Source organism: Cherax quadricarinatus, chromosome 72 (assembly GCF_038502225.1).
Source record: "Cherax quadricarinatus isolate ZL_2023a chromosome 72, ASM3850222v1, whole genome shotgun sequence".
Lineage (NCBI taxonomy): Eukaryota > Metazoa > Arthropoda > Malacostraca > Decapoda > Parastacidae > Cherax > Cherax quadricarinatus.
The window spans coordinates 4,988,896-5,002,336 of NC_091363.1; the positions used below are offsets into that span (position 1 = coordinate 4,988,896).

At 38.7% G+C, this 13,441-nt stretch overlaps 1 protein-coding gene across 2 annotated transcripts in view; it reads right to left on the reverse strand.

Annotated features, from left to right (window-relative positions):
- LOC128701438 (NBAS subunit of NRZ tethering complex) overlaps positions 1 to 13,441 on the reverse strand; it is a 214,185-nt gene that overhangs the window by 168,311 nt on the left and 32,433 nt on the right. For both annotated transcript variants that reach the window (XM_070100315.1, XM_070100314.1), the window contains exons 18-22: positions 8,820 to 8,978; positions 7,560 to 7,708; positions 7,043 to 7,231; positions 6,202 to 6,304; positions 4,374 to 4,585 (exon numbers count right to left, since the gene is read on the reverse strand). In XM_070100315.1, the coding sequence (XP_069956416.1) occupies positions 4,374 to 4,585; positions 6,202 to 6,304; positions 7,043 to 7,231; positions 7,560 to 7,708; positions 8,820 to 8,978 (812 nt within the window). The remainder of the gene's footprint in view (positions 1 to 4,373; positions 4,586 to 6,201; positions 6,305 to 7,042; positions 7,232 to 7,559; positions 7,709 to 8,819; positions 8,979 to 13,441) is intronic.

Below are 13,441 nucleotides of genomic sequence, written 5' to 3' on the forward strand. Positions count from 1 at the left end.
AGGGACTATACATGCTCTCTGCCAATCCCTAGGTACCTTCCCCTCTTTCATACATTTATTAAACAAAAGTACCAACCACTCCAACACTATATCCCCCCCTGCTTTTAACATTTCTGTCATGATCCCATCAGTTCCAGCTGCTTTACCCCCTTTCATTTTACGTAATGCCTCACGTACCTCCCCCACACTTACATTCTGCTCTTCTTCACTCCTAAAAGATGGTATACCTCCCTGACCAGTGCATGAAATTACTGCCTCTGTTTCTTCCTTAACATTTAAAAGTTCCTCAAAATATTCTCGCCATCTACCCAATACCTCCATCTCCCCATCTACTAACTCCCCTACTCTGTTTTTAACTGACAAATCCATATTTTCCCTAGGCTTTCTTAACTTGTTTAACTCACTCCAAAATTTTTTCTTATTTTCATTAAAATTTCTTGACAGTGCCTCTCCCACTCTTTCATCTGCTCTCCTTTTGCACTCTCTCACCACTCTCTTTACCTTTCTTTTACTCTCCATATACTCTGCTCTTCTTATAACACTTCTGCTTTGTAAAAACCTCTCATAAGCTACCTTTTTCTCTTTTATCACACCCTTTACTTCATCATTCCACCAATCACTCCTCTTTCCTCCTGCCCCCACCCTCCTATAACCACAAACTTCTGCCCCACATTCTAATACTGCATTTTTAAAACTATTCCAACCCTCTTCAACCCCCCCCACTACTCATCTTTGCACTAGCCCACCTTTCTGCCAATAGTCGCTTATATCTCACCCGAACTTCCTCCTCCCTTAGTTTATACACTTTCACCTCCCTCTTACTTGTTGTTGCCACCTTCCTCTTTTCCCATCTACCTCTTACTCTAACTGTAGCTACAACTAAATAATGATCCGATATATCAGTTGCCCCTCTATAAACATGTACATCCTGGAGCCTACCCATCAACCTTTTATCCACCAATACATAATCTAATAAACTACTTTCATTACGTGCTACATCATACCTTGTATATTTATTTATCCTCTTTTTCATAAAATATGTATTACTTATTACCAAATTTCTTTCTACACATAGCTCAATTAAAGGCTCCCCATTTACATTTACCCCTGGCACCCCAAATTTACCTACTACTCCCTCCATAACATTTTTACCCACTTTAGCATCAAAATCCCCAACCACCATTACTCTCACACTTGATTCAAAACTCCCCACGCATTCACTCAACATTTCCCAAAATCTCTCTCTCTCCTCTACACTTCTCTCTTCTCCAGGTGCATACACGCTTATTATAACCCACTTTTCACATCCAATCTTTATTTTACTCCACATAATCCTTGAATTAATACATTTATAGTCCCTCTTTTCCTGCCATAGCTTATCCTTCAACATTATTGCTACTCCTTCTTTAGCTCTAACTCTATTTGAAACCCCTGACCTAATCCCATTTATTCCTCTCCACTGAAACTCTCCCACCCCCTTCAGCTTTGTTTCACTTAAAGCCAGGACATCCAGCTTCTTCTCATTCATAACATCCACAATCATCTCTTTCTTATCATCTGCACAACATCCACGCACATTCAGACTTCCCACTTTGACAATTTTCTTCTTCTTATTCTTTTTAGTAAGGTGATGAGGGTATCAAATGATTTAGATAAAGAAAAATTGGATATCATATTGGAGAGAGGGAGTATGGAAGAAGTGAATATCTTTAGATAGTATTTGGGAGTTGATGTGTCAGCGGATGGATTTATGAAGGATGAGGTTAATCATAGAATTCATGAAGGAAAAAAGGTGAGTGGTGCGTTGAGGTATATGTGGAGACAAAAAACGTTATCTATGGAAGCAAAGAAGGGAATGTTTGAAAGTATGGTGGTACCAACACTCTAATATGGGTGTGAAGTTTGGGTTGTGAATGCTGCAGTGAGGAGGCGGTTGGAGGCAGTGGAGATGTCCTATCTAAGGGCAATGTGTGGTGTAAATATTATGTAGAAAATTCAGAGTGTGGAAATTAGGACAAGGTGTGGAGTTAATAAAAGTATTAGTCAGAGGGCTGAAGAGGGGTTGCTGAGGTGGTGTGGTCATTTAGAGAGAATGGATCAAAGTAGAATGACATGGAGAGCATATAAATCTGTAGGGAAAGGAAGGTGGGGTAGGGGTCATCCTTGAAAAGGTTGGAGGGAGGAGGTAAAGGAGGTTTTGTGGAAGAGGGGCTTGGACTTCTAGCAAGCGTGCGTGAGCGTGTTAGATAGGAGTGAATGGACCTGATGAGCTGTATGTGTGTGAGCAGGGTAATATTTAGTGAAGGGATTCAAGGAAACCGGTTAGTTTTATATAGCCGGACTTGAGTACTGGAAATGGGAAGTACAATGCCTGCACTTTAAAGGAGGGGTTTGGGATATTGGCAGTTTGGAGGGATATGTTGTGTATCTTTTTATATGCTTCTAAACTGTTGCATCTGGGCACCTCTGGAAAAACAGTGAGTGAGGTGAAAGTGTTGAATGATGATGAAAATATTTTCTTTTTGGGGAGTTTTTCTTTCTTTTTGGGTCACCCTGCCTTGGTGGGAGACAGCCGACTTGTTGAGAGAGAAATTTTTTTTTTTGAATGTAACAATATGAAATAAATGAGATGGTATGGGCTCATACTTACGATACTTGTCTTGTCACATTCACAAAGAGGATCATACACATTTAAAAGATCTCTATGCAAGAAGCCATAACTAACACTCAATTTACTTTTATATAGAGGTCCCAGTACCATATTTAGATCATACGCAACAAGTTTTAATGCTGGAACTCTTAGAAAATACAAACCATGCTCTTGTAAAGCTAAGCTTGTGCATTAACATTTGTATTATCCCCAGATTTTAAAATAAAGGTTTGCAAAATGAAACATATCACACTCTTAGACAAACAAATATATGCACAGAGAACTTAAGAAATAGCCATCATAAAGGGACATTCAGTAAATTTAAATTCAACTATCAAAGAACTAACCAAAACAAAATAAACTCAGAACAATTATATGTTCCCTGGGAAATAGTCCTGAGCATCCTTAACCCACACCAGTGCATGGAAATGCTAATACAGAAGCATACAAGATCTCTCTAGAATATGTTAAGTTAAGAAGGCTTACAAATTTCATTCTCTTTTCTGCAGTATACAGGTAATGTATGTTTGGGGGTCTGAAATGGACTAATCTACTTCACAATATTCCTTATGGGAACAAATTCGGTCAGTACTGGCACCTGAACATACTTCTGGAATGAAAAAATATCGTTAACCGGGGGTCCACTGTACTGTTAGACACGAAAGAAACCCACTAGCATGTGATGCAATTGGAACGTACTTAGTGTGCTGCCTGGGATACAAGATTAAACATTGAAAGAGAACATATAAGAATACAGGGTGTTTCAAAGAGATGAACCCAAGTTCAATGCAGTTTGCTTTGAAATTGGGTCCATCGTTTTCAAACGCCCATACATATACAGAAGAAAAAGGTTACTGAATTACAGTGGACCCCCGCATAACGATTACCTCCAAATGCGACCAATTATGTAAGTGTATTTATGTAAGTGCGTTTGTACGTGTATGTTTGGGGGGTCTGAAAGGAATAATCTACTTCACAATATTCCTTATGGGAATAAATTCGGTCAGTACTGGCACCTGAACATACTTATGGAGTGAAAAAATATCGTTAACCGGGGGTCCACTGTACTTAAAATAAAAATACGACACAAGAAAAAAAAACAACACCAAGAGACTGCTGAAACAGTGCAGAAACTAAAACATTCACACCAGACAGAAGAAGCACAAAAGAAATAAAAAGCAGTTCAGGAAACTGCAATAAAAATTTCTACACATATGCAAAAACACAAGTCTAAAAAAATACCTCTAGAAAAACCCTGCCACCATGCTGGGTTGCGATGGTAGAACTCTCAGAATCAGTCACATATAACACAGGCCACAGACATACCAATACAAGTAGGCCCTGCTTATACAGCAGGTTCAGTTCTGGGCAATTGACATAAAGCAAAAATTGTTGTAAAGTGAAACATACATTTTTCACTTTCAGCTGCATATAAAAGCCTGATAACACGTTTACACTATCATATATTATCATATATTAAGTGAGCAACAGTTAGGCCTAAAGAAAAATGCATATACAGTACACACATAACTTACCTTAAAATATTTTTGTCCTTAGTTTATAGTGAGTGATAAATATATTTACTGAAGAAAGTCTAAATAAATGAAGAATGGGTATAATCGAAAGCCGATGCATTAGTGAAATGCTGTAAAGTGAAGCACTGTAAAGTGGGGCTGCCTGTATTATTTTTCATCTAAGAGTGTGTAAATTTGGCAGAACTTACATTGCTAACTCCATAGCTTCATCAGCATGGCTCTCTGAAGAATTGCAATAATGTGTAGCGGCAGTAATGACCAGCTTCACAGCTTGAGCAAATGGGAGCTGCTGTAAGTATGGATTGTTGACTGGAGACCGATCCACTCGTGTTTCTAATAGTTCACCAGCAAACTGGATGTTCTCACTCATGCCCGAACACAAAAGAGCCTCTGTCAGTGTCTGAAATATTAAAATGTGTTGATAAAAAGAATCCTTCTAGGTAGTAGGTTGGTAGACAGCAACCGCCCAGGGAGGTACTACCGTCCTGCCAAGTGAGTGTAAAACTGAAGCCTGTAATTGTTTTACATGATGGTAGGATTGCTGGTGTCTTTTTTTTTTTTCTGTCTCATACACATGCAAGATTTCAGGTGTCTTGCTACTTCTACTTACACTTAGGTCACACTATACATACATGTACAAGCATATATATACACACACCCCTTTGGGTTTTCTTCTATTTTCTTTCTAGTTCTTGTTCTTGTTTATTTCCTCTTACCTCCATGGGGAAGTGGAACAGAATTCTTCCTCCGTAAATGCGTGTTGTAAGAGGCGACTAAGCAAGAGGCTAGTAACCCCTTCTCCTGTATATATTACTAAATGTAAAAGGAGAAACTTTTGTTTTTCCTTTTGGGCCACCCTGCCTCGGTGGGATACGGCTGGTGTGTTGAAAGAAAGAAAAAGAATCCTTAAATTTCCAGCATAACCTCTTAAAAAGGTCAGCAGGAAAGCTAATGTGAATATAGCAGGTGTAACTGACTGCAAAGAAAGATACTGTATATTTTGTATCTTTTTTTTTATTAATCCTTTCACTGTCGTGTACGTAGATCAACATTATTGACGCCAGGGTCGCTTACATAGATCAATGTTATTGACACCAGGGTTGCTTATGTAGATCAACGTTTTGAACTTGGCTCCAAAAGATAAGCTGTGAGCGGAAAATTTTGGCCTAGACATGAGAGAATGCGTCTGTGGTATAAAAAACTCCTGCCCCACGCAGAGCATGATGGAAAAAGCACACCTCTGACCACATGTTTGGTTAACAATTGCAAATCCGAGGTATTTTCTAGGATTTTTATCATTTTATTTGAAGTTTTTTGGTTTTATTCGACAGAATGGAAGACATAGTACTCAAATAGAGATGATTTTGGTTGGTTTAAGGATTGGAAGTAGCTTGAAATCAGTGGCAGCTATTAGCGAAAAATACTACACTGTTCTACATCTTCTTTCAATGTACCAGTCGTATCCCACCGAGGTGGGGTGGCCCAAAAGGAAAAACGAAAATTTCTCCTTTTACATTTAGTAATATATACAGGAGACGGGGTTACTAGCCCCTTGCTCCCGGCATTTTAGTAGCCTCTTATGACACGCATGGCTTAAGGAGGAAGAATTCTGTTCCACTTTCCCTTGGAGATAAGAGGAAATAAACAAAAACAAGAACTAGAAAGAAAATAGAAGAAAACCCAGAGGGGTATGTATATACATGCTTGTACATGTATGTGTAGTGTGACCTAAGCATAAGTAGAAGTAGCAAGATGTACCTGAAATCTTGCATGTTTATGAGACAGAAAAGACACCAGCAATCCTACCATCATGTAAAACATTTACAGGCTTCTGTTTTACACTCACTCGGCAGGACGGTAGTACCTCCCTGGGCGGTTGCTGTCTACCAATCTACTACCTAGAACTGCTCTACATAGTGGTCATAAAAAATCAGAGTTCCCACTTCACTATATGCTTTGTATAAAACAATTCTGTAAGTCAGGTTGTATCCTTGACCACTGTAGAATGACACTAACCTCAGAGCACAACTGTGGTTCCACACATGTAAACACTTTTTGCTGCAGCTCTAGCATGTCATACAGCAATTTCCGCCAGTCCTCATCAGAAAGTCTGGGCTCTCTGCAAAAATATGACAAAACTAGTAGAAAAGAATTTGATGAATCCAGTCATTAATGCATTATCTACAAAATAAACTACAGTGGACCCCCGGTTAACGATATTTTTTCACTCCATAAGTATGTTCAGGTGCCAGTACTGACCGAATTTATTCCCATAAGGAATATTGTGAAGTAGATTAGTCCATTTCAGACCCCCAAACATACACGTACAAACGCACTTACATAAATACACTTACATAATTGGTCGCATTCGGAGGTAATCGTTATGCGGGGGTCCACTGTAATGACCTGGACCAACTACATTTCAAAATCTTCTGTCATTTGCCTTTTAAGACAAGGTAAGTAATGTACACTAACATATTTTATAACCAATGAAAAACAAACAAACAAACGTGCACACACACACACACACACACACAGGGAGAGGGAGGACCCAGTAGTGGTCAGTGAAGAGGCAGGGCCAGGAACTGAATCTCGACCCCTGCAACCACAATTAGGTGAGTACACACACACACAACACTCAGTGTGTGAGGTGAGAGCATAGCCTACCAGGCCACAGCACTTAAAACAATATGGACTTCCTCACAGAGCACTGCACAAGATTGAAAGAAACAAACCTTGGCTCACTAACCTAACAGAGATATGATTGGCTGATAGAGAAAAGAATATTTATGAAACATTTAAATTTACTGTACTTGATATAACTGACAATGTTTCTTAGTCATCTTTTTTTTTTTACCTTCTGGCAGCTGCCCTTGTAAGCTTGGTTAGTACTTCTCGTACTTTATCTGGGTCAGATTCTAACTTGCGGAGCTGACAAGGAGTAATACTGACACCATTGTTGCTGAGCAGCTCTGCAGCTGTGAGGTGAGCTTCCAGAGTGTCAGCCAGGTCATGCAGCTTGGCCAGGGTCTCTGTGCACTCTGATCTACTCAAAGGAATGAGGTACAACTAAGTCTTTTGAAACAATACTTATGTGAATATAAAAACTTGAAAAAATCAAAGCTGTCCTGATCAACTTTTTTCAGTTCTCTTTGAAAATGAGTGAAACACCTACAAAATGCCATATAAACAAAAACTTTAAACACATTAAATAGTCAGTATGATTTTCCAGACTACAACACTGAGGACTCCTATGAACAACAAGAATTTAAAATATTATTTATTGAGCTGCCTCAGGATCGTGACAATATTCTCATGTTAAAAATATCATACAAGGCAGTTTAAACAAATATTTTTAATTATCTGCTACTTACCCAGACTCTCTTTCTGGAAGGCATTCTAGAATAGCAAAAGCTCGAGGAAGCTGGTTCTCTTTTTCACAAGCATATACACAATCAATTGCAATAGTCATCATGTCTTCTGCAGATGTAATGATCCCAGAGTGCTGATCAGGGCGAGAATGCTGAAAGATTATTCTCTACTTTACAAACGTGTCAATATACTTGAAAGATAGAAAAAGTTTAATACATACACTTAGACAAATAAAAGATTAGTTCCCATCAAATCAAGGTAATGAAAACAAAAAAAAAAAAGAGACGACACATTAACCATCACTAGCTCTCTGGTTACTTTTCCAGAAGGGCACAAACATTCCCATCAAACCTTAACCTCCCAACCCTGCATCACCGTACAATTTTCAAAACAAGTCCAGCTAGCAGGATTTACTGGATTCCTTCAGAGTATTATATGCTCAGACTCTAACAGCATGTCAAGCCCCACTGACAATTACATTCATCTCACTCCAAACCAATACACTCCTTCCAACCATTCCTCAGGCATTCCAATATCTTCTTCCATCTATCCATCATATATATACCCTTTTGATCAACCTATCTTGCTCCATTCTTTCTTGACCAAACCATCTCAAAAGCTTTACTTATCTGTCTCTTGCTAATATATCTTTCATTCACCATAACTCTTTTGATACTATCAGGTCATTATTCTTTGCATAAAAGTAACATCACAATGACAAGGCATTTGCACAGTCAGTGAATAAACACAGTATTAAAAATAATGGCAGTCATGTATCTTGTAACATGTGCTGCATTGGTATTCCAGTTAAAATGTAAAAAAAAAAAAAAAAAATGCCATTATTGCTTATTTTAGAACAATATAAAGTACTGTATCATACAAAGTTTACCATTTTTAATATTCTCAAATTAAGTAAACCTCCTCTTACACACATTTCTCACAGACTTCGAAGTTCTATTACCAGGGTGAAATATAAAAAAACCCTACTTTTTATGTACAGAATCAATACAATGGGTATACAGAAATAAATAAAATACCAACCAGGATCTTAAGTTTGTTTTGACAAATATGCAGAATGCAAAACTTCTATTCAGAAAATGCACTATTAACCCACCCCTTAGTGCATAATACAATATACTTATCAGCATTTTGCAGTATTTAAATAAAATGTTTCAGTTATATGATACAGCACTGTATTTCAAGGTGAAGTAAGTCATGCTGTGAAGCTATTGGTACGCAGGTAAAAAACTTATAACTCTTACTTGCAATATTTTCAATGGTAGACGGAGGTCTTGTTTGGCTGTATTTACTACATAGGTCCGCAGAAGTGACCTAGCACTGCCTGGATGCCACTTCTCACACCGAGCAAGGAAAGGAAGAAGCCACCGACGAATATTTTGGATGTAGGTTTCAGGAGTGCTCTGTTGGCCAAGACAGCTCGGTGAAATGTACAGTATTACTATAAAATGTTTTAGGAGAAACAATTTATAATAATTTTTGACACTACATACACCATCTGCTACAATATTTCTACATTAACTGTATCATCAATGTATTAAAATAATCTCCCAAAAAGTGAATACATAAACTACTGAAAACAATGCAGTGTTCAAGATTACCGTATTCATATTCTAAAAGATTTGCAGCATAACAAAAAAAGGCACAATACCGTGACTGGAACGATACACGTATAACCCACACATAGAAGAGAGGAGCTTATGACGACGTTTTGGTCCAATTTGGACCATTTACAAAGTCACACTAATGAAAAGTCGGACCAAAACGTGGTCGTAAGCTCCTCTCTTCTATGTGCGGGTTATGTATGTATTTGCAGTATACCAGTCCATGTACTGATATACTGTATGGACAGTCCCAAGAATATTACAATATAGTTCCTTCCAGCAAGTGTGTGTGAGTGTGTTAGATAGGAGTGAATGGAGATGAATGGTTTTTGGGACCTGACGAGCTGTTGGAGTGTGAGCAGGGTAATAGTTAGTGAAGGGATTCAGGGAAACCGGTTATTTTTAATAGCCAGACTTAAGTCCTGGAAATGGGAAGCACAATGCCTGCACTCTAAATGAGGGGTTCAGGATATTAGCAGTTTGGAGGGATATGTTGTGTATCTTTATACGTATATGCTTCTAAACTGTTGTGTTCTGAGCACCTCTGCAAAAACAGTGATTATGTGTGAGTGAGGTGAAAGTGTTGAATGATGATGAAAGTATTTTCTTTTTCGGGATTTTCTTTCTTTTTGAGTCACCCTGCCTCGGTGGGAGACAGCCGACTTGTTAAAAAAAAAAAAAAAAAAAATTCCTTTTCTCAAGACTTCTCTATTATACATCTCATACTTTTCTCCTTACTTCATTTCTATTTTTTAGTTTTTGTTTTTGTTTTTTGTTCTTTGTTTTTTCAACAAGTCGGCTGTCTCCCACCGAGGCAGGGTGACCCAAAAAGAAATAAAATCCCCAAAAAGAAATAAAATCCCCAAAAAGAAAATATTTTCATTATTATTCAACACTTTCACCGCACTCATACATAATTACTGTATTTGCAGAGGTGCCCAGATACAACAGTTTAGAAGCATATATAAAGATATATAACACATCCTTTCAAACTGCCAATATCCCAAACCTCTCCTTTAAAGTGTAGGCATTGTACTTTCCATTTCCAGTACTCAAGTCCAGCTAAATAAAACTAACCGGTTTCCCTGAATCCCTTCACTAAATATTACCCTGCTCACACTCCAACAGATCGTCAGGTCCTGAAAACCATTCATCTCCATTCACTCCTATCTAACACGCTCACGTTCGCTTGCTGGAAGTCCAAGCCCATCGCCCAAAAAACCTCCTTTACCCCCTCCCTCCAACCTTTTCAAGGACGACCCCTACCCCACCTTCCTTCCCCTACAGATTTATACGCTCTCCGTGTCATTCTACTTTGATCCACTCTCTCTAAATGACCACACCACCTCAACAACCCCTCTTCAGCCCTCTGACTAATACTTTTATTAACTCCACACCTTCTAATTTCCAAACACCGAATTCTCTGCATAATATTTACACCACACATTGCCCTTAGACAGGACATCTCCACTGCCTCCAACCGTCTCCTCGCTGCAGCATTTACAACCCAAGCTTCACATCCATGTAAGTGTTGGTACCACTATACTTTCATACATTCCCTTCTTTGCCTCCATAGATAATGTTTTTTGTCTCCACATATACCTCAATGCACCACTCACCTTTTCTCCTTCATCAATTCTATTGTTAACCTCATCCTTCATAAACCCATCCACTGACACATCAACTCCCAAATATCTAAAAACATTCACTTCTTCCATACTCCCTCTCTCCAATGTGATATCCAGTTTTTCTTTATTTAAATCATTTGATACCCTCATCACCTTGCTCTTATCTACATTCACTTTCAACTTTCTACCTTTACACATCCTCCCAAACTCGTCCACTAACCTTTGCAACTTTTCTTTAGAATCACCCATAAGCACAGTATCATCAGCAAAAAGTAACTGTGTCAACTCCTATTTTGTACTTGATTCCCCATAATTTAATCCCACCCCTCTCCCCAACACCGAAGCATTTACCACCTTCATAACCTCATCTATAAATATATTAAACAACCATGGTGACATTACATATCCCTTTCTAATACCTACTTTTATCAGAAAGTAATCTCCCTCTCCTACACATCCTAACCTGGGCCTCACTATCCTCATACAAACTTTTTACAGCATTTAGTAACTTACTACCTATTCCATACACTTGCAACATCTGCCACATTGCTCCTCTATCCACTCTATCATATGCCCTTCCTAAATCCATAAATACAATGAAAACTTCCCTACCTTTATCTAAATACTGTTCACTTATATGCTTCAATGTAAACACTTGATCTACACATCCCCTACCCACTCTAAAGCCTCCTTGCTCATCTGCAATCCTACTCTCTGCGTTACCTCTAATTCTCTCGATAATAACCCTACTGTACACTTTTCCTGGTATACTCAGTAAACTTATTCCCCTATCATTTTTACAATCTCTTTAGTCTCCCTTCCCTTTATATAAAGGAACTATACATGCTCTCTGCCAATCTCTTGGTACCTTCCCTTCTTTCATACATTTATTAAACAAAAATACCAACCACTCCAACACTATATCCCCCCTATGCTTTTAACATTTCTGCCACGATCCCATCAGTTTCAGCTGCTTTACCCCTTTCATTTTACGTATTGCCTCACACACCTTCCCCACACTTACATCCTGCTCTTCTTCGCTCCTAAAAGATGTTATACCTCCCTGGCCAGTGCATGAAATTACCACCTCCATTTGTTCATCGACATTTAAAATCTATCCAATACCTCCAGCTCCCCATCTACTACTCCCCTACTCTGTTTTTAACTGACAAATCCGTTCGTTCCCTAGGTTTTCTTAACTTCTTTATCTCACACCAAATTTTTTTTTCTTATTTTCTGCAAAATTTCTTGACAGTGCCTCTCCCACTCTATCATCTGGTCTCCTTTTGCACTCTCTCACCATTCTCTTCACCTTTCTTTTACTCTCCATATACTATGCTCTTCTTATAACACTTCTGCTTTGTAAAAACCTCTCATAAGCTATCTTTTTCTCTTTTATCACACCCTTTACTTCATCATTCCACCAATCACTACTCTTTCCTCCTGCACCCACCCTCCTATAACCACGAACTTCTGCCCCACATTCTAATACATGTACTGCATTTTTAAAACTATTCCAACCCTCTTCAACCCCTCCACTACTCATATTTGCACTAGCTCACCTTTCTGCCAATAGTTGCTTATATCTTGCCCTAACTTCCTTCTCCCTTTGTTTATACACTTTCACCTCTCTCTCACTTGCTCTTGCCATTTTCCTTTTGTCCTATCTACCTCTTACTCTGACTGTAGCTATGACTAAATAATGATCCGATATATCAGTTGCTCCTCTATAAACATGTACATCCTGAAGCTTACCCATCAACCTTTTATCCACCAATACATAATCTAACAAACTACTTTCATTATGTGCTATATCATGCCTTGTATACTTTTTTTTTTCTTTCAACAAGTCGGCCGTCTCCCACCGAGGCAGGGTGACACAAAAAGAAAGAAAATCCCCAAAAAGAAAATACTTTCATCATCATTTAACACTTTCACCTCACTCACACATAATCACTGTTTTTGCAGAGGTGCCCAGAATACAACAGTTTAGAAGTATATACGTATAAAAATACACAATACAGTGGACCCTCGACCAGCGATGGCATCGATTAACGATAAATCTGACTAGCGATACATTTTATCGCAAAAATTTTGCCTTGATTAGCGCTAAAAAACTCGACCAACACTATTCCTTCCGTCTGAGACGCGTCCACTTCTGGCCAGTGTTTACAAGCCAGCCAGCCACCGCAGTCGCTTCCAAGCATACAATCGCAACATTTCATATTATCACAGCCTTTTTAGTGATTGCAACTGCAAAATAAGTCACCATGGGCCCCAAGAAAGCTTGTAGTGCCAACCCTGCAGCAAAAAGGGTGAGAATTACTATGGATATGAAGAAAGAGATCATTGCTAAGTATGAAAGTGGAGTGCATGTCTCCGAGCTGGCCAGGCTGTACACAAAACCCCAATCAACCATCGCTACTATTGTGGCCAAGAAAACGGCAATCAAGGAAGCTGTTCTTGCCAAAGGTGCAACTATGTTTTCGAAACTGAGATCGCAAGTGATAGAAGATGTTGAGAGACTGTTATTGGTATGGATAAACGAAAAACAGATAGCAGGAGATAGCATCTCTCAAGTGATCATATGTGAAAAGGCTAGGAAGTTGCATGACGATTTAATTAGAAAAATGC